General features: G+C 43.4%; 1 protein-coding gene across 1 annotated transcript in view; it reads left to right on the top strand.

Moving 5' to 3' along the window:
• Window positions 1-21,012, top strand: part of KIF14 (kinesin family member 14) — a 92,371-nt gene that overhangs the window by 37,017 nt on the left and 34,342 nt on the right. Inside the window, exons 16-21 of the mRNA XM_024213054.2 lie at window positions 8,970-9,117; window positions 10,295-10,447; window positions 11,288-11,414; window positions 12,579-12,672; window positions 13,698-13,836; window positions 20,373-20,473. Coding sequence (XP_024068822.2) covers window positions 8,970-9,117; window positions 10,295-10,447; window positions 11,288-11,414; window positions 12,579-12,672; window positions 13,698-13,836; window positions 20,373-20,473 — 762 coding nt within the window. The remainder of the gene's footprint in view (window positions 1-8,969; window positions 9,118-10,294; window positions 10,448-11,287; window positions 11,415-12,578; window positions 12,673-13,697; window positions 13,837-20,372; window positions 20,474-21,012) is intronic.

The raw sequence follows: 21,012 nt of genomic DNA, 5'->3' as shown, positions 1-21,012 counted from the left end.
GCGCAACACCGGTCTAGCACCGCCACGTGACGGATCTGCCAGTGACATAAGATACCAGGCAGCACCGTCACACTTCCAGGAGCAACTGAGTCCTGCTCCTATTCCAGCAGAGCCCGACGTAACGCCTGAGGAAGCCTTACTTCCCCTTCCTCCAACACCATCGGATGACTATGCAAAATTCCAAGACCTCTTTAAAAGAGCTGCCAGTGACTTGAGAATTAACTTGGAGGAAGTCACTGAACAACAGCATGAGCTAACAGACATCTTGCAGCCCTCTTCTTCCTCTAGAGTGGTACTACCAATCAACGTAGCCCTTTTTGAACCCGCTAAATCCATCTGGCAGACTCCAGCCACAAGCCTACCTACCTGTAAACAAGCGGACAGGAAGTACTTCATCCCTTCAAAGGGCTCTGAATTCCTTTTTACCCATCCGGCGCCAAACTCATTGGTAGTGGATGCAGCGAACCAGAGGGCCAAACAACAGTACGCCCGCTCCACTCCAGCCAACAAGGACAGTAAACGCCTGGACCTCTTTGGCCGTAAAGTATATGCATCCTCGATGCTACAATTTCGCATAGCTAATTATACTGCAGTCCTTGCAAAATATGACCACAAAAACTATAATAAATTCATGGATTTTATTGATCACATCCCAGAGCAGAAGAAACAACAATTCACAGCTCTGGTTTCCGAGGGACAAACCATATCACGTACCGCTCTCCAAGCGGCCCTCGATGTAGCTAACACTGCAGCAAGGTCGACTGCCACAGCAGTGGTCATGCGACGGGGTTCATGGCTCTCCTCCTCCTTCTTTCCTGGAGAGGTCCAGAGCACCATTGAAGATCTTCCCTTTGACGGGGAAAAACTTTTTGCCTCCACCACAAACGACGTGCTTCATTCGATGAAGGATGCAAGGGCAACCCTCCGGTCCCTAGGCCTCCAGCCACCTGCGACCAGAAGACGACAATATAGATATCAACCTTATCAACGCCCACGCTACCCCGCATTTACACAACACTCCTATAGACCACAGGAGCAACAACAGCAACAACAACGCCAAAGACCAAGATTCCAGTGTCGTCGTCCTAACTCTACAGGGGCGCCGCAACCCCCTCCAACTAATAGGCAGTTTTGAAGCATTGGTCGAGGGTTTAGAAAACAGCGTTCCCACTTCAGCCGGCACACCTATCTTTGGACACTGCTATGACCATTCTCTCATCAATGGCAGAAAATTACATCCAACAAATGGGTCATAGAGGTAGTTACAATTGGATACGCCATCCCCTTCCTTTCCCACCCTCCCCGTCCCTCTTCAGGGACCCATCTAACGAGCGACTACTCTTCCAAGAAGTGCAGCATCTCCTTCAACTGGGAGCAGTACAAACTGTGCCAGAACGACACAGAGGGCAGGGTTTTTACTCCCATTATTTCTTAACAGAGAAGAAAAATGGGGGATGGCGACCAATCCTTGACCTCAGGCGGCTCAACAAATTTGTCAAAAAGCAAAAGTTCAAGATGGTCACTCTCACCACTATAATCCAGCGCTGGAGCAGGGCGACTGGTTTTCAGCCCTCGACCTACAGGACGCCTATTTTCATGTGACTATACACCCGTCCCACAGACGATTCCTACGTTTTACTCTCGGCTCCACACATTTCCAATACAGGGTTCTCCCCTTCGGACTGTCCATGGCCCCCCGTGTTTTTTCCAAAATCCTAGCCGTAGTTACAGCCTACCTCAGAAAACAAGGGGTCGTAATATTTCCTTACCTAGACGATTGCCTCCTCAAAGCTTCAACGTTCGACGAAGCTCTCCGATCCATATGACTTACCATCGATTGTGGCCCAGACAGCCCTGGTTTCCGTTTCTCACCAAAATGTCGATTCGACCACCAATCCCCTTGCCTCTCATCCCGAACCTCCTATCACAACAACACGGCCATTTTCTCCACCCCAACCTATCCATGCTTCACCTCAAAGCATGGTTCCTACATGGTTCTCCCAAAGCAAACTAGATTGCGCTGAACAAGTTCAAAGAGTGCTCCTACATAGCAGAACACAATCTACTCGCACCACCTATCTACGTAAGTGGAAACGATTCACACACTGGTGTTCAGCTAAACAACTTGGTCCCACGGCAGCATCTCTTCCGCTCATACTTGACTACCTATTGGACCTTAAGCAATCCGGCCTTTCTTTCAGCTCCATCAGGGTCCATTTAGCTGCTATTACAACTTTTCATGACAAAATTGATGATTCTTCTGTATTTGCTCATCCTATCACCAAGCGCTTCCTCAAGGGACTCCAAACCCTATACCCAGACATTAAACCACCTACCACCCCGTGGGACCTTCATCTAGTACTATCTTGCCTAACTCAACAACCATTTGAACCCCTAGCCACGTGCTCCCTTTTACACCTCTCGATGAAAACAGCATTTTTAGTGGCAATTACCTCCGCCAGACGGGCAGGAGAAATAGCAGCTCTTATGGCAGACCCACCATATACGCTATTTTTCTAAGACAAGGTTACCCTCAGGTTACACCCCAATTTTCTTCCTAAGGTACACTCGTCATTCCACATTAATGAGCCGATACACTTTCCGACCTTTTTCCCGAAGCCACATGCAAACTCGTTCGAAGCCTCAATGCATACGCTAGATGTACGCAGGGCCTTGTCCTTCTATTTGGATAGAACCAAACCTTTTAGAAATTCTTCCAGACTTTTTGTCTCCACCGCGGAGCGCTCCAAAGGTACGCCTATTTCTACCCAGAGACTTTCGAACTGGATTTCTCAGTGCATCCGGTTGTGCTATCAGATGAAGAAAGTTACACCTCCAGATGGCATCAGAATACACTCCACTAGATCTATGGCTGCCTCTGTAGCATTCTTACGCAAAGTTCCCCTGGCTGATACCTGTAAAGCAGCCACCTGGTCCTCTGAGCACACATTTGTTAAACACTATGCCCTTACTCAAGGCCCTCTATCTGATATACGTTTGGGCAGGGCTGTACTACCTACGGCGTTCCTATCAGATCCGAAGTCCCTACCTCCTTAAGATACACGGCTTTTAAGTCACCTGGAGTGGAGCACCCACAGGAACATCTCTCTCGAAGAAGAGGAGGTTACTCACCCTGTGCAGTAACTGACGTTCTTTGAGATGAGTGTCCCTGTGGGTGCTCCACTACCCACCCTCCTCCCCTCTACTTCGGAGTTGGGGTAGCCTCCGTTGTAGAGAAGGAACTGAGGAGATTGGCCACGCATGCGTACTATTATCCTAGACTCACAGCGGGGGGCAGCCTCTGCGCATGCGTGGCCAGTACGAGTACTGCTACGAAAAATCTCCGAGCGAAGGCGCAGGGACGCACCAACACCTGGAGCGGAGCACCCACAGGGACACTCATCTCGAAGAACGTCAGTTACTGCACAGGGTGAGTAACCTCCTCTTCTGGCTGCAGGCTTTCTCTTCCCACTCTGATTAGATCAGTGTAAGAGCACAGAGTACCTTACCTTTTATAGAGCAGCAACAACACAAAGAGGATGGTGAACAACATTTGTATCCAGCTGTAAGTGGTAGTATGAGGTGCTAAGGTGGGACTAGGGTGTGTGTGATGTGGCACCCTGTTGGTCCACAGAAAGCATGCTATCAGCCCACTAGCTCCACCCATGGCACTTGGAAATCTGCATTCCTCAATGATTTAAAGTTTGGCTCTTCTAATCCATGTGACTGTAGATTTGTGAGTTTCTACAGCAGATACTATTTGTGAAAGATTCTCAATAAAACAGTTCTTGAAACCAAATGCAGTAAAATAGGCATAAAGAACATAACATAAGAACAGCCATACTGGATCAGACCAAAGGTCCATCAAGCCCAGTATCCTGTCCTCTGACAGTGGCCAATGGCAGGTGCCCCAAAGGGAATGAACAGACAGGTTTTCATCAAGTGATCCATGCCCTGTCACCCAATCCCAGCTTCTGGCAAACAGAGGCTAGGGACACCATTCCTGGCTAATAGGTCCATCAATGGCTATCTTCCATGAATCTATCTCGCTCCCTTTTTGAACCCCGTTATAGTATTGGCCTTTGCAACACCCTCTGGAAAAGGTAGCCCCTTGCTCTTGTATTATGAGGAGGAGTATATAACACTCCCTTATTTACTTTCTCTATACCACTTGTGATTTTATAGACCTCTATCATATCCCATCCAGGCGCCTCTTTTCCAAGCTGAAAAGTCAGTCTTATTAATCTCGCCTCATACGGAAGCCGTTCTATACCCCTAATCATTTTTGTTACCCTTTTCTGAACCTTTTCCAATTCCAGTATATCTTTTTTCTGAGATGGGGCGACCACAACTGCACGCAGTATTCAAGGTGTGTGCGTACCATGGATTTATATAGAGGCAATATGATATTTTCTGTCTTATCTATCCCTTTCTTGATGATTCCCAACATTCTGTTCGGTTTTTTGACTGCCGCTGCACATTGAGTCGATGATTTCAGAGAACTATCCACAATGACTCCAAGACCTCTTTCTTGAGTGGTAACAGCTAATTTAGACCCATCATTGTATATGTATAGTTAGGATTATGTTTTCCAATGTGCATTACTTTGCATTTATCAAGATTAAATTTCATCTGCCATTTTGTTGCCCAATCACACAGTTGTGTGAGATTCTTTTGTAGCTCTTCGCAGCCTGCCTGGGACTTAACTCTCTTGAGTAGTTTTGTATTATCCACAAATTTTGCCATCTCACCATTTACCCCTTTTTCCAGATTGTTTATGAATATGTTAAATACGACTGGGCCCAGTACAGATCCCTGGGGGACCCCACTCTTTACCTTTCTCCATTCTGAAAACTGACCATTTACTCCTACCCTTTGTTTCCTATCTTTTAACCAGTTACAATCCATGAGAGAACCTTCCCTCTTATCCCAAGACTGCTTATTTTGCTTAAGAGCCTTTGGTGAGGGACCTTGTCAAAAGCTTTCTGAAAAACTAAATACACTATATCCACTGGATCTCCTTTGTCTGCATGCTTGTTGACCCCCTTAAAGAATTCTAGTAGATTGGTGAGGCATGATTTCCCTTTACAAAAACCATGTTTACTATTTCCCAACAAATTATGTTCATCTATGTGTCTGACAATTTTGTTCTTTATGATAATTTCAACCGTTTTGCCCGATACCGAAGTGAGGCTTACTGGCCTGTAGTTTCCAGGGTCACCTCTGGAGCCCTTTTTAAAAATTGGCATCACATTAGCTATCCTCCAGTCATTTGGTACAGAAGCTGGTTTAAATGATAGGTTACAGATGACAGTTAGTAGTCCTGCAATTTCACATTTGAGTTCCTTCAGAACTCTTGGGTGAACATCATCAGGTGCTGGAGACTTATTACTGTTTAGTTTATCAATTTGTTCCAAAATCTCCTCTAATGACCCCTCAATTTGGGACAGTTCCTCAGATCTGTCACCCCCCAAAAAATGGCTCAGGTTTGGGAATCTCCCTCACATCCTCAACAGTGAAGACCGATGCAAAGATTTCATTTAGTTTGTCCGCAATGGCCTCATCATCTTTGAGTGGTCCTTTAGCATCTCGATCGTCCAGTGGCCCCACTAGTTGTTTAGCAGGCTTTCTGCTTCTGATGTATTTAAAATTTTTTTTTACTGTTCCTTTTTGAGTCTTTGGCTAGCTGTTCGTCAAATTTTTTTTTTTTGGTCTTTCTAATTATATTTTTACACTTCATTTGTGTGAGTTTATGCTCTTTTCTATTTTCCTCATTAGGATTTTGTGATGGGTTAGATCACAGAACCCCCCCTTGGGAGCTGACACCCCATGTGCCAAGCCTACTTCTACCCCTGCCTTTCCTGCCAGCTCAGGGCCCCAGCACCCTGTCTTGCTGAGCCAGACACTCCTGTCTGCTCCAACACAGGCACACGGTCTGAATTACTTGCCCCAAAGCTGCAGGTTTACCTGAAAGCAGCTAACAGAAGTGTTACTGTTTTTAACACTCAGATGCCCAACTCCCAATGGAGTCTAAACCCAAATAAATCCGTTTTACCCTGTATAAAGCGTATTCAGGGTAAACTCATAAATTGTTCGCCCTTTATAACACTGATAGAGAGAGATGCACAGTTGTTTGCTCCCCCAGGTATTAATACATACTCTAAGTTAATTAATAAGAAAAAAGTGATTTTATTAAATACAGAAAGTAGGATTTAAGTGGTTTCAAGTACTAACAGACAGAACAAAGTAAGTTACCAAGCAAAATAAAATAAAACTTGCAAATCTATGTCTAATCAAACTGAATACAGATAATCTTACCCTCAGAGATGCTTCAGTAAGTTTTTTCCTCACACTGGACACCTTCCAGGCCTGGGCACAACTCTTTCCCCGGTACAGCTCTTGTTCCAGCTCAGGTGGTAGCTAGGGGATTCTTCATGATGGCCGATCTCCTCCCTTTGTTCTGTTCCACCCCTTTATATATCTTTTGCATAAGGCGGGAACCCTTTGTCTCTCTCTGGGTTCCCACCCCCTCCTTCTCAATGGAAAGACACCAGGTTAAAGATGGATTTCAGTTCAGGTGACATGATCACATGTCACTGCAAGACTTCATTGCCCACTTGCCAGCACACAGGTATACAGGAAGACTTACAGGTAAAGCACACCCATCTGCAGACAATTGTCCTGGTTAATGGGAGTCATCAAGATTCCAAACCACCATTAATGGCCCACACTTTGCATAATTACAATAGGCCCTCAGAGTTATATTTCATATTTCTAGTTTTAAATACAAAAGTGGTACATTTATACAAATAGGATGATCACACTCAGTAGATTATAAGCTTTGTAATACCTTACAAGAGACCTTTTGCATAAAGCATATTCCAGTTACATTATATTCACTTATTAGCATATTTTTAAAATAATTATATAGACTGCAACGTCACAGATTTATCTTCCACTTTTTAAAGGATGCCTTTTTGCCTCTCACTGCTTCTTTTACTTTGTTGTTTAACCACGGTGGCTCTTCTTTGGTTCTCTTATGTTTTTTAAATTGGGGTATACATTTAAGTTGAGCCTTTATTATGGTGTCTTTCAAAAGTTTCCACGCAGCTTGCAGGGATTTTACTTTTGGTACTGTACCTTTTTAATTTCTGTTTCACTTACCTCCTCATTTTTGTGTAGTTCCTCTTTCTGAAATTAAATGCTATAGTGTTGGGCCTCTGTGGAGTTTTCCCTGCCACAGGGATGTTAAATTTAATTATATTATGGTCACTATTACCAAGAGGTCCAGCTATGTTCACCTCTTGGACCTGATCCTGTGCTCCACTTAGGACTAAATCAAGAATTGCCTCTCCTCTTGTGGGTTCCAGGACTAGCTGCTCCAAGAAGCAGTCATTTAAGGTGTCAAGAAACTTAATCTCAGCATCCCTTCCTGAGGTGATATGTACCCAGTCAATATGGGGATAGTTGAAATTCCCCATTATTATTATTGAGTTTTTTTTTATTTTAATAGCCTCTCTAATCTCCCTGAGCATTTCAGAGTCACTAACACCATTCTGGTCAGGTGGTCTGTAATATAGCCCTACTGCTATAATTCTTATTTTTCAAGCATGGAATTATTATCCATAGAGATTCTATAGTACAATTTAGTTCATTTAAGATTTTTATTTCATTTGATTCTACGCTTTCTTTCACATATAGTGCCACTCCCCCACCAGCACGGCCTTTTCTGTCCTGATCTATTTTGTACCCTGGTATTACTGTGTCCCATTGATTATCCTCATTCCACCAGATTTCTGTGATGTCTATTATATCAATATCCTCATTTAATATTAGGCACTTTAGTTCACCCATCTTACTATTTAGACTTCTATCATTGGTATATAAGCATTTTAAAAACTTTTCATTTTTTGGCTGTTCCCTATTGCATGATGTAATTGAATGGGACTTTTTTCATTTGACTTTCTCATCAGATCCTCCCTCTATTTCATCATTTTCCATCCTCTCCTTCTTATTAGGACATAGGGAAACTCCATTTATAGATCCTCCCCTAAGACATGTCCATACCACATGCTCTTCCGCACCTGTCGGCTTTCCCCCAGCCCCTAGTTTAAAAACTGTTCTACGACTTTTTTTAATTTTAAGCTTCAGCAATCTGGTTCCGTTTTGGTTTAAGTGGAGCCCATCCTTCCTGTATAGGCTCTCCCTCTCCCAAAAGCTTCCCCAGTTCCTAATAAATCTAAACTCCTTCTCCCTACGCCATCGTCTCATCCACGCATTGAGACCCTGCAGTTCTCCCTATCTAACTGGCCCTGCGCGTTGAACTGGAAGCATTTCTGAGAATGCTACCATGGAGGTCCTGGACTTCAATCTCTTATCTAGAAGCCTAAATTTGGCCTCCAGGACCTCTCTCCTATCCTTCCCCATGTTGTTGGTACCTACATGTACCACGACCACTGGCTCCTCCCCAACTCTACACATAAGCCTATCTAGATGTCTTGAGAGATCCGCAACCTTCGCACCAGACAGGCAAGTCACCATGCGGTTCTCCTGATCATCGCAAACCCAGCTATCTATGTTTCTAATGATCGAATTGCCCAAAATGTAGCAGCTGTGGCTAAAAAGTCTTTTTCCTTCTTGTGTGTGATTTTCTCCCCGGGGGAGGTGAGAACAGATAATCAATAAACTACAAAAACTTGCATCTGAAGAAGTGAGGTTCTTACCCACGAAAGCTTATGCTCCCAATACTTCTGTTAGTCTTAAAGGTGCCACAGGACCCTCTGTTGCTTTTTACAAAAACTTAGCACACCCACCACAATTAAAATGAGAGGTTTTTAGATCTAAATTTCACGTTTGACCGAAGTAATAAAGTAATGAATATAGCATTTGTTACTCTTTTTAACTCATATGCAACATACTAAAAAAGGTTAAAAGCTAACATTTTAATTTAAGTTGCTCACTACTTCCAGACTTGAATCAGAAATTGAAGAGGCACGACTGAAAGCCAAGGAAGAAATGATGCAAGGTATCCAGGTTGCAAAAGAGATGGCTCAACAAGAACTTATTTCTCAACAAAAAGTTTACGAAAGCAAGATAAAATCACTAGAAGCAGAACTGGTAAATTGCTTTGCATAATTAAACAAAAAGGTGGATTGTGTAGCCTTTCATGCTGTCTCGCATGCCTGAACAGCTGAATCCCTGGCTCGCTCTCTCCCCTCCTTTGAAACACTTATAAAAGGCCACCTATTGCACAAAGTATTCCAGCTATAATGCACTCTTTTTGCATGGGGTTTTCATTCTTTCTTGTATTTGCTGTTCTGCTAGTTTGCATGTGCCTTGGGGCAAGGATTGTTACAAGCAGGATACAATTTTCAGGGTATGCTGGCTTGATATAATTAATAGAGAATAATATATGGTGGCAAAGTGATAAATTTATGATACTTTACTTCTCAGCAAATGTACTATAGCAGGGGTGGGCAAACTTTTTGGCCTGCGGGCCACATTGGGATTCCGAAACTGTATGGAGCGCCGGGTGGGGAAGGCTGTGCCTCCCCAAACAGCCTAGCCCCTGCCCCTTCCCACTTCCTGCCCCCCTCAGAAGCCCCAACCCATCCAACCCCCCTGCTTCTTGTCCCCTGACTGCCCCCTCCCGGGACCTCCTGCCCCTAACCGCCCCCCAGTACCCCACCCACTATCCAACCCCCCTGCTCACTGTCCCCTGACTGCCCCCACCCCTATCCACACCCCTGTCCCCTGACTGCCCCCCGGGACTCCCTGCCCCTTATCGAATCCCCCTGCCCCCTTACCATGCTGCTCAGAGCACCAGACTGGCAGCCGCACCGCCTAGCCAGAGCCAGCCACACTGCCGCATAGTCTAGAGCACCGGGGCAGGCCAGCGGCGCTCGCAGCCATGCTGCCCGGCAGGAGCTTGCAGTCCCACCGCCCAGAGCGCTGGCAGCACAGCGAGCTGAGGCTGCAGGGGAGGGGGGACAGCAGGGGAGGGCCTGGGGGCTAGCCTCCCCGGCCGGGAGCTTAAGGTCCAGGCAGGACGGTCCCGCGGGCCGTAGTTTGCCCGCTTCTGTACTATAGGGTATAACAGTTGATGTTCATTGACTGGGATATAATCTCCCATTGCTGAGAAAGTGACTTTATCTCTGTAATGTATAGTGGCCATAAATCTTTCATGGACTGAAAGAAGAACAAACTCTAATATCCATCTTTAGCGAACGGGTTGGATGAGCTGAAGCATGTGATTTTTCCATACCCCATTCATTCTGTCCTTTTTTTTTTTTAGAGAGAAGAATCTCATAAGAAACAAATTCAGGAAATGAATAACCAGCAGACTGCTAACAAAATACAAGAACTGGAAAAAGCAAAGCAACATCTTGAGTTGGAAGTACATTTCAGCAAGAAGCGTCTGGAAATGGAGACATTAGCCACCAGACAGGTAATTTTAAAACATGCATTTTGTCTGATCAATCATATATTTAAACAAACCTTTATAGTATTAATTAACTTCATTGGCTTTCTTAAAAATAGTCCTTTCCAAAATGATTTTAAGACAGATGTGTCTCATTTACTGCCCTCTTATTAAATCAGCTGCTATTTGGGAAATCAGAAATAACAAGGTCAGCTATAATTTTATGTAATGGGGGCTGGGTTGCTGATATTCCAAACTTAGGGGAATGTTGAGCTCACCAAAAATGATGGACTCAGGCATAAGTGCAAGCAATGTCTAGAATGTTAAGTATTTGGGGAAATATCTGAGGGAGCCAGAATACTTTCAAAACTTGTTTCCTCAGATAAAAACATGAAAGGAGACTTGACAGCACCCCTGAAAATGAGGAATTATTCCTAAATCGTATTAATAGATGTAATACCTTACATTTTGACCCAGGTTAGGTTTCTACATTTGCTGACTGCAGTAGACACCAAAACGTCGTCATTTTCCATGACTGCTAGTGCACATTTTCTTTCATCTTTAAACTTCGATGATAGATTTTTTTCTTTTTAAAATAATTGATAGAAAATGCTGTTCCCTTTTTCTTGAATTCAGTAGTCCCATTTAAATAATAAATGCTCCAACATATACATGTCAGAATTTAAGCAAGCAATGAAAATTGGTAGAATTTGTGTTGTCTTAACTGATGTAGTAGAGGGATCGGATCAAAGAGAAGTTTATTGTAAAGCATGCAGCCTCAAAAGATAAAATAACCTCTCACCCCATTTTATCCTTTGCTTCTTGTAAAAACATTGTCATGGATGGATCTATATGTCTTTTCTTTAGGCTTTAGAAGATCATACTATTCGTCATGCAAAGATTCTTGAAGCTCTGGAGGCTGAGAAGCAGAAAATTGCTAAAGAAATAGAAACTCTTCAGCAGAATCGTGGAAATGGGAATAAATCTATAACTAGTATGTGTGTGTTGGGGGGGGAAGGGGGAGAGAGAGAGATTGTGTACAGCAGGGGTGGCCAACCTGTGGCTCCAAAGCCACATGCGGCTCTTCAGGGGTTAATATGCAGCTCCTTACCTAGGCACTGATTCCAGGGCTGGAGCTATAGATGCTAACTTTCCAATGTGCTTGGGGGTGCACACTGCTCAACCCCTGCTTTGCCCCATGGCCCCTTCACCTGAGCCTTGCATGCCCTCGCTCCCCCCTCCCTCCCCCCATAGCCTCCTGCACAGGTGAAACAGCTGATTGTGGTGGGAGGGGGGAGTAGGCGCTGATTTGGTGGGGGCTGCCAGCAGGCAGGAGGCACTGGGGGCTGGGGAGCAGGTGGGGGGGCTGCTGACATATTACTGTGGCTCTTTGGCAATGTATATTGGTAAATTCTGACCCCTTCTCAGGCTCAGGTTGGCCACCCCTGGTGTACAGTGTAACTTTCAATTCATCATTATTTCCTCTGCTGTCTGGCAATGGAGAGAGAGGCTTTCTCCTCTTCTCTTCCCGCTTGCTGGGAGGTTTACTTTCTGGCAGAGAGACCTCTTTAGTCTCTGTTTTCACTATCCTTCTTGTGAGAAAATTGCTGCATTTCTGGTTGAGATGGGATCCTAGTAGCTTAATCTCTTACCCCAACACGTTATCTCAGTGGTATTGAAGTTATAAGATTTTCATCTTTATTGTTGGGATGCGATCCTTGCCCTTCTTGAGACATGCACATCAGGCAGCGCTAGAGTGATACTTCGTTCATATTTAGTTGGGCTGGGTGAACAAACACAGAAACATGTAGATTAGCGTACTTCCTCAGCAGACCAAAGGTTCTCCCATCATCAGACGGTCTAGGCTTTGTGGGAAAGAGCAGGAAACACAGTTGTGGAGGCTGGAGGACCAGAGCAGAAAGGTAAAATGTATTTGTTTCTAAAACCATGCAAATATGATACCTACAATGATTTAAATGGCATTCCAGTTTTGAAATATCCTTTGAAAGTGTGAGCTGTCTTTTAGTGTTTTCAGTAAATTGGAAGTCCGTGAGACTGCCTTGTCCACCGAACTCCTTTAAAGGTCTCCTTTTTTGGTCTGGAATCATTTCATTATGTTTGATCCAGTCGACCATAATCTTATGTGTTTTTTATTTAGTTAAGCCTAACTGGAATTCTATGAAACTCTCTCTGATGATCCAGGAGGCCAATACCATTAGTAGCAAATTAGGAAAGCACACAGTCTTCGGCAGGTGAGTTACCTAATTCACACACAAGGCACGTGTAAAAAAATAACTAAATTTGGTGTTGGATGTGGAATGAGCGTATCTTTTTCTTAGAAGACTTTTGCTTAATACTCTTAACTCAAACCTGTTGGTTTGCAAGCTATTTTGAGTCAACTGATTTATAATAAATACACGACAGAGAAACTTCTATTTAAAGCTTCTCAAGAGCCATGATCTTGTATACTATTTTGGAATTTCTCCCTTGAATCTGACTGTATTACAAGAAAATTTTACAGAACCAACCTGATTACTCCTGTATTAGGAGTGTTGTAAGCAAGACATGAGAAGTAATCCTTCCACTATACTCCACTCTGATTAGGCCTCAATTGGAGTATTGTGTCTAGTTCTGGGTCCACATTTCAGGAAGGATGTGGACAAATTGGAGAGAGTCCAGAGAAGAGTGACAAAAATGATTAAAGGTCTAGAAAACATGACCTATGAGGGAAGATGGAAAAAATTGGGTTTGTTTAGTCTGGAAAAGAGAAGACTGAGAGGGGACATAACCTTTTACATATTTGAAAACTGTTGTTACAAAGAGGAGGAAGAAAAATTGTTTTTCCTAACCTCTTGAGGATCGGACAAGAAGCAATGGGCTTAAATTGCAGCAAGGGAGGTTTAGGTTGGACATTAGGAAGAACTTCCTAACTGTTAGGGTGGTTAAGCACTAGAATAAATTGCCTAGGGAGGTTGTGGAATCTTTATCATTGGAGATTTTTAAGAGCAGGTTAGACAAACACCTCTCAGGAATGGTCTAGATAATACTTAGTCCTGCCATCTAGTGCGGAGGACTGGACTAGATGACCTCTAGAGGTTCCTTCCAGTTCTATGATTCTATTTTAATTAGCCCCTTGATATTATTTGTTACTTAAGCAAGCCAAATTTTTCAAAAGTAATCTTTGCCTATTGGCAAACTATTAGCCTCATAGTGTTCCACTAGTCCACTCTTTTGTTAATTTTGGTGATCATGGCTTTTGTATTTTTTTTTTAATTAGACATGATATATCAGAACAAGGAGATGGCACTGGACCTTCTGTTAAAGTGCTGGTTCGTAACCTCAAGCTGGGAATTGCAACTTTCTGGAGCCCGGAGAAGTTTGAATATAAGCTAGCAGCAATGAAAGAACTCTATGAGGTCTGTAAGAACTGAAGAAAAACTTCACTAATTGTAAACATTTAATCTAAGATATTGATGAAATCAATTAAAGTTAGATTCAGAATTTGTCAGATTTTAATGAACTAAACATCTGTGCTTTTTATGTACAGTAGGGGAAATCCTAGTTTTTACTCAGTTTTACGCGTTTTAGTTTTTACTCCATCCTTCCTTAGCTAAAGCTCTCATTTACTTAGTAAAAACTGAGTAATGACTTCTGGACTTGGACCCATGTTTGTAACTGTTGTATGTGCGTGCGTGCTCATACATTCTGAGAAAATATCAATTATAAAAGGTCTTAAGGATTTTTTTTTCAAATTTTCACTAATTTTTTGATCTTGCTAGTCAAACACATAATTTGACATTCAGGCAGATCCTTGTTTTCATGTGCAATCTTAGATTTTCAAGGGCTGGGGAAGACATTTTTTTCAATGTAAAACATCTGTCTCCTAAAAAACTGTTCTTTAAACTATATTAGTTAAATGCAGCAAAAATCTCCATCACTCTAATTACATCTCCTTTAGACAGACTATAGAATTTATACCTTGTTCCCTTTGTATGTGCAGTATTTTGTATTGGGATAGATGGTGTTAATGTTAATGCTTTGTACATAAGAGGAGCATGTGCAAAGGAAGAGGGGGGGCAGGAAAAAAGAAGAAAGGTATCTGTATTTGACTCCACGGTTGTATGTATTTAAAAAAACTTTTAGAATTTGAAATTTCATGAAGGCAGACAACACCTTCACAATTATATTGCCCTTTTTATTTAGTTTTGTCTATATGAAACTTCTTTTCCCATTGCATATCAAAGTTAAAATGGTTGGCCTTGGTCTGTGGGGGAAGAAAATGTGTCAGAGCAAATAAACCCATCTTTGTACAATTGTTTATAAACATACAAGCGCAGTGCAAATTGCCCATGTTCTAGGACAATATGTCCTAAAGAGCACCATGGATTTATACATTGTGGAAAGTTTTAGAATGGGTAGCTTAGGAAGTCTAGTAAAAAAATCCACCCAACCTGCTGGGCCTCTTCAAGTTCCTTCCATTTTTAAGAGGGCAACAAAAGGGGCACAGAGTGTCGTCTTTCTGCTGCATTCCAGTTCATTTCAGGAGCTTTGCAGAGTGCAGTATCTTTTCTTCAGTGTGTGCAATATGTGAGGGTGTAATCTAATTGCATACTAAAACAAACATAGTAAATGGTATTCAGAGGTGAGAGCTGGCTGCAGTGCAGGAAGGGTCCAAAGCTATCAAGTGGGATCATAAAACAGTGTGTCTTAGTCTATACGTGCTTCAGTGTGTGATGCTCTGGATATATGCACACTTGTTCTTTTTTCCTTTCAACATTTATTTTCATAGAATAGAATCATAGAATATCAGGGTTGGAAGGGACCTCAGGAGGTCATCTAGTCCAACCCCCTGCTCAAAGCAGGACCAATTCCCAACTAAATCATCCCAGCCAGGGCTTTGTCAAGCCTGACCGTAAAAACCTCTAAGGAAGGAGATTCCACCACCTCCCTAGGTAACCCATTCCAGTGCTTCACCACCCTCCTAGTGAAAAAGTTTTTCCTAATATCCAACCTAAACCTCCCCCACTGCAACTTGAGACCATTACTCCTTGTTCTCTCATCTGATACCACTGAGAACAGTCTAGATCCATCCTCTTTGGAGCCCCCTTTCAGGTAGTTGAAAACAGCTATCAAATCCCCCCTCATTCTTCTCTTCTGCAGACTAAACAATCCCAGTTCCCTCAGCCTCTCCTCATAAATCATGTGCTTCAGCCCCCTAATCATTTTTGTTGCCCTCCGCTGGACTCTTTACAATTTTTCCACATCCTTCTTGTAGAGTGGTTCCCAAAACTGGACACAGTACTCCAGATGGGGCCTCACCAATGTCGAATAGAGGGGAATGATCACGTCCCTCGATCTGCTGGCAATGCCCCTACTTGTGCACAGCCTCATGCATTGTTGACAAATTAGTAGAAAACAATGTGCTATGTCAAGTTTATAATCACATTTTTTTTGATTTTTGCTGTTTCTAAATGAAATTTCTTCAAACATTTCAAAAACACTAATTCTGATGGAGCATTCAGGCCATGTCTACACTACAAAGCTTTGCTGACTCAGCATACAGCCACTACGGTTAGTATATCTCCTGTGTATGTGCATACTTGGCTGCTTGGGTCAGTACTGTGTGTACTCACCAGGAGTGCTTGTGTCAATGTGCAGTGCACCATAGGGAGGTATCCCAAAGTGTAACACTCAGTGTGCTCTCTTTTGGGTAGTTTTGGCAAAGCAAGGTGGGGCAGAAACAGCTAGTGCAAAAGTGACTGAGAGCAAAGGGTCAACTTCCCATAATGTAGTGTACTCATCCCATAATATCTGTATCCCATAATTTTTATTGCCCATTTTCAATTTCCATGAACGTGTGTGAGACTTGTCGCTGTCTGTCATCTCTGAGCGAGTATGGGGCTTGCACAGCTCTGCACTGTTGTCCTGGGTGTTGAAAGCACAGGATGCACGATTCTCCAGTATTTGCAGAGCTGCAAAGAAGAACCGTGGGGATGATTTCCTGGCAGTCACTTTGCTGTGGGACATAGCACGAACCAATTCAAGGTTGTTGGTGGCATTCACAGAACCGCTGCAAATGGTGGAGTGCCACTACTGGGACCAAGAAATGAGCACTGAGTGGTGGCATTGCATCATAATGCAGATTTGGGATGATGAGCAGTGGCTGCAGAACTTTTGGATGTATAAGGCCACATTCCTGGATCTGTGTGCTGAGCTCGCCCAAGCCATCCAGTGCAGGGGCACCAAACTGAGAGCTGCACTGACAGTGGAGAAGCAAGTGGTGATCGCACTGTGGAAATTTGCAATGCTGGATTGCTACCAGTCAGTAGGAAAATCCACTGGGGGGGGCCATTGTCATGCAAAAGTGCAGGGCCATTAATCATCTCCTGCTATGTAGGACCGTGATTCTCTGCTATGTGCAGGATATGGTGGATGGCTTTTCAGTTAAGGGGTTCCCAAACTGCGGTGGAGCAATAGACAGCATGCACGTTCCTGTTTTGGCCCTAGTTCACCTTACTACAGAGTATATCAACATAAAGGGCAACTACTTCTTTTAGTGCTTGCTCATGTCCATTCCATATTAGGTGTGTGTGCTTGCCATATGCCAGAAGTTTTTCTCTTAGCAGTATCCGCAGCAGACCGGCTCTGGCGCCCTCTGGAGTGGCGCCTGCATGGCGCAGTATAAGGGGCGCCACCGGCTCCCCCCGCCACCTATTATGGAATGGATATAAGCAACACATCTCAAAGAACATCAGTTATGGAAAAGGTAACTGTCTTTTTTCCACGCTTATGCAAGTGCTGGTGGATCACTGGGGATGCATCAATGTTGGCTGGTCAGGGAAGGTGCATGACACTTTAAGAACACAGGACTGTTCAGAAAGCTACAAGTATGGACCGTCCTTCCCAACTGACAGATTACCATTGACAATATTGAAATGCCAGAAGCTGTACACCAGTAACCTTGACAGCACCAAGGAAAGATTCAACTACTGCAGTGCAGAATGACAGTTGAATGTGCTTTTGGTAGATTGAAAAGGCGCTGGGATTGTCAACTCACCAGATTGGATGTCAGTGCAAAAAATATCAAAATGGTTATAGCTGCCTGTTGTCCTGCATAATAATTGTGAAGCAAAGTGGGAAAACTTGCTGCAGGGGCGGTGGTGAAGTGGCTGTCGTCTGAGTTTGAACAGCCAGACTCAAGGGCTTTCAGATGAGCTCAACGAGGAGCTATATGGCTTAGGGAGCTTTGAAAGAGGAGTTTAACAGCAAGCCACAGCAATGTGCTGTCATGTACTGTACTCAACTTGGCACTGCAGTTTGGAGGCCTGTTAAGAATTGTGTGGTGCTTGCTGTACTTCTGTGCATGTATCACTGTAACGAGTCCACTGCCCCACCCCTCTTCCTGGGCCTGCTAGCTGTCCCACTAAAGTGCAGAGAGGCCTCCAGTTATGCAGCACCCATGGCTTTATTTACACACACAGTTCTCCCACCCACCACCAGTGTTGAGCTATATACAAGGCATGCAGGGTTAGTTCCCCCTTTTCCTACAGTCAGCCCGCAGCTAGGAGACTGACCTTTCCCTGGCTGGCCTTTCTGCTGGCTCCCAGCCCTTATAACTGCTGGCTTGTCAGGCCCGCAGGTGGAGCCAATCTGCAGGCCAGGCATCAGGTCTGTTTCACCAGCCCCAATCTATTTCTCTTGATTGGAGCAGGCTGAGCAGGGGTAATTAGGTGCTTTTGCACCAGCACCCTGCTACAATCACCTGTTGGTGTGCTTGATGTACACTTATTACGACTACTCTGTTTGACTCTGATCCTATAGGTTGCGAGTGTATGAGACCACTACTTTCACTGCCAGCAGGCATTACACAACATGTGTTAACTAATAAAGATGAACAACTTTCAAAACAAAGGAGTTTTATTCACTTACAAAAACAGCCCCGTGTACATAAACAAACTACTCCACATGGCCCCCCTAACTTTACAGGGGAATGAATAGCAGATAGCATCTCTACCTCTTTGTCATCCCGCTCCCTCTTGTAGTACAAGTAAAATAATGCAAAATGGATAGCTGTGTCCTGCTGTTAGGGATGCCCTCACAGTAATGAGAAATTTATTTACATTCTTACCTGAGGTTCCTTCCCCTACGTCAGGTTTGCCTATGCTCAACTGCAGAGACTGGCTGAACTGCAGTGGAGTCAAAAACAGGTCCCGGCTCGCAACACAGCTGGACCCTCCTGGTCACCTGTCCCCATATGCCACCACCCCTTCCTTGTCATCGTCGTCATCCTCCTCACTGCTCATGGCAGGGGCCTGTGACTCAGGCTCCTCAGAGGTATCTAAGGTGGTGTGCTGGGTGGTGGTGGGGTTTAAGCAGGAGGTCTATGACTCGGCACCAGATGGATTGTTACCCTCCCTAGCCTTCTGATTGGCTTGCCACAATTCCTTGGCTTTCATATGACACTGCTGCTGGTCCTTGTCATACCCTCTTCTCTTGCATCCCCTTAACAGTCTGTTCATAGATGTTGACACTTCTACAGCTGGTTCAGAGCTGTGCCTGCACAGCCCTTCTCCCCGCAGCCCCAGGAGATCAAATAGCTCCTCTCTACTCCAGGCAGGAGTGCATCTGGAGTGTGTAGCTGACATAGTCAGCTGGGAAGTTGCATACAACAAGGGAGAGCAGATAGAGGTGTGCTCACCCAGCTGAACAACTAGGAAAAGGCATTTCAAAATACATGAGGGGTTTTAAAGGTGGGGGGCTTCTGGCATGCATGACCCCTGGAGTTAACAATTGTGACCTGAGCAGTCAGTGTCTGGCATTGTGGGGCAGCTGCTGGAGGACTTTTTGGGTCGACATGGGTAACTCCATGTCTATACTTGAGCTGTGTTGATTTCTGCACGTTGACCATAGCACAATGCTGCTCAGGGAGCTGGTGTTTCTATGTTAGTGTAATGGGGCACATACATCAGTGGCAGAGACATTTAAGTGTACAACCAGGTTGACACGTCAACCTAACTTTGTAGTGTAGAGCAGGCCTAACTCAGTGGCAAGCTTGGAATTTGAAAAAAACGATTTGTGCTACTGGAGCCCCAAAAATACCATCAGAAAATTTTCTCAGAAAAAATACTGGCTTTTCATGTTTGGAAAATGTTGTTCTGTAACTTTTATCAAACCTTTCAAACAAAATTGCCCCTCAAATGGTGAAACCTGAAACCCTTTCATTTGAAAGGGTAATTTCTTCAGACACATGTAGGTATCTGAAATCAGAAATTTAAAAAGAAAGCTCCAGAATTCTTCCTTCAGTATTATCTAGTTCAAATTTTGTAAATGGAGGTGTGGGGACGGAGTTGGGGGAAATTCTGTTTCTATGTATGTGTATCAAATAACAAAACTCGGTTTAGGTATATTTATTGTTAGGACCTGCTTTGGTCTTGGCAATACTAGAGAACAGGTGCTATTACATATGGAAAAATATGGCTAGAATGGTTATGTATTTCTAAATGTTATAATAATGCAAGAAACTTTGGTGAAATCTAAATGCATTGAGTCTTTATGCTTCTGGCTTAGGGAGTGAACTGTAAAGTAGTTTTGTCCTTGGCTCTCCCAAATCCAGGATGCTGGATAACATTGTCTTCCCTAAACTTTTATCTTGTTTGTAAAGGCTAGTGTGGACACTCCATAAAAGTTTGTAGCCTGGAACAAATCTGTGGAGACCTTTCTGCATTAGCATTTACAAATATGTTAAGTACTTCAAGTTAATTGCAATCCGTTTACATTAAACCTTTGTGTCTCAAGTTGACATAAATGTTTGTTTGCTTGCTTAAGGTTATTTCAAAAGGCAAATGCTAATATTAAAGACCATCCTACTTTTTTACAAATAAATTGTAAACTTTTATTATACCATTCCTCTCTTTAACATAGCTAAAGGAACTGGATTTTCTTCTCCTTTCAGAGTAACGGTAGTAACAAAGCTGATGATGTATTTTATGATCCTGCTGATGAGTGGGAACCTGACCTTACAACTACATCCGTTTCTTCCTTTTCCAAAAGGAGGTAAATAATTTATTATTCTAATTTTTTATATTTAAAAATTACATTTTCAGAAACTTGTTGATTGGTATAATTAAATGTCTGAAAAATAAATCTGCATTATTGATTTTGTTTGCCTTAATATGGTGCTGACACTTACACGTTAAAAATTATTTCCCATTCAACTTGTGTATTTGCGAGGAGGGTGGAATTGCACTGATATAATCTTAGCAAGCTCCGAGGCTCTTTTGCACACATTATGCCAATAGTGATAAAATAAATATAATTTCATGTATTTTTGGAATGGCGGAAGTATGCTTTTCATGCACATTAATGACTTTCCTATTGTGAATGTGATGCACTTAGCAGTGACTTTTTTGTATCTTTTTAAAAAAGTAACCTTAAAAAAAAAAATGGATGACTCCCCATCTTGTTATTTTATGATCAGGGCTGGCTCCAGGTACCAGCTGAGCAAGCTGGTGCTTGGGGCGGCAGATTGTTGGAGGCAGCATTCTGCCCAATCCTAGGGCGGCTCGGCCGCTTTTTTTTTTTTTTTTTTTTTT

Source organism: Terrapene carolina, unplaced genomic scaffold (assembly GCF_002925995.2).
Source record: "Terrapene carolina triunguis isolate 2854851 unplaced genomic scaffold, T_m_triunguis-2.0 Scaffold211, whole genome shotgun sequence".
NCBI lineage: Eukaryota > Metazoa > Chordata > Testudines > Emydidae > Terrapene > Terrapene triunguis.
The sequence above is the reverse complement of the archived record's forward strand: the minus strand, read 5'-3'. Positions and strand labels throughout refer to the sequence as shown.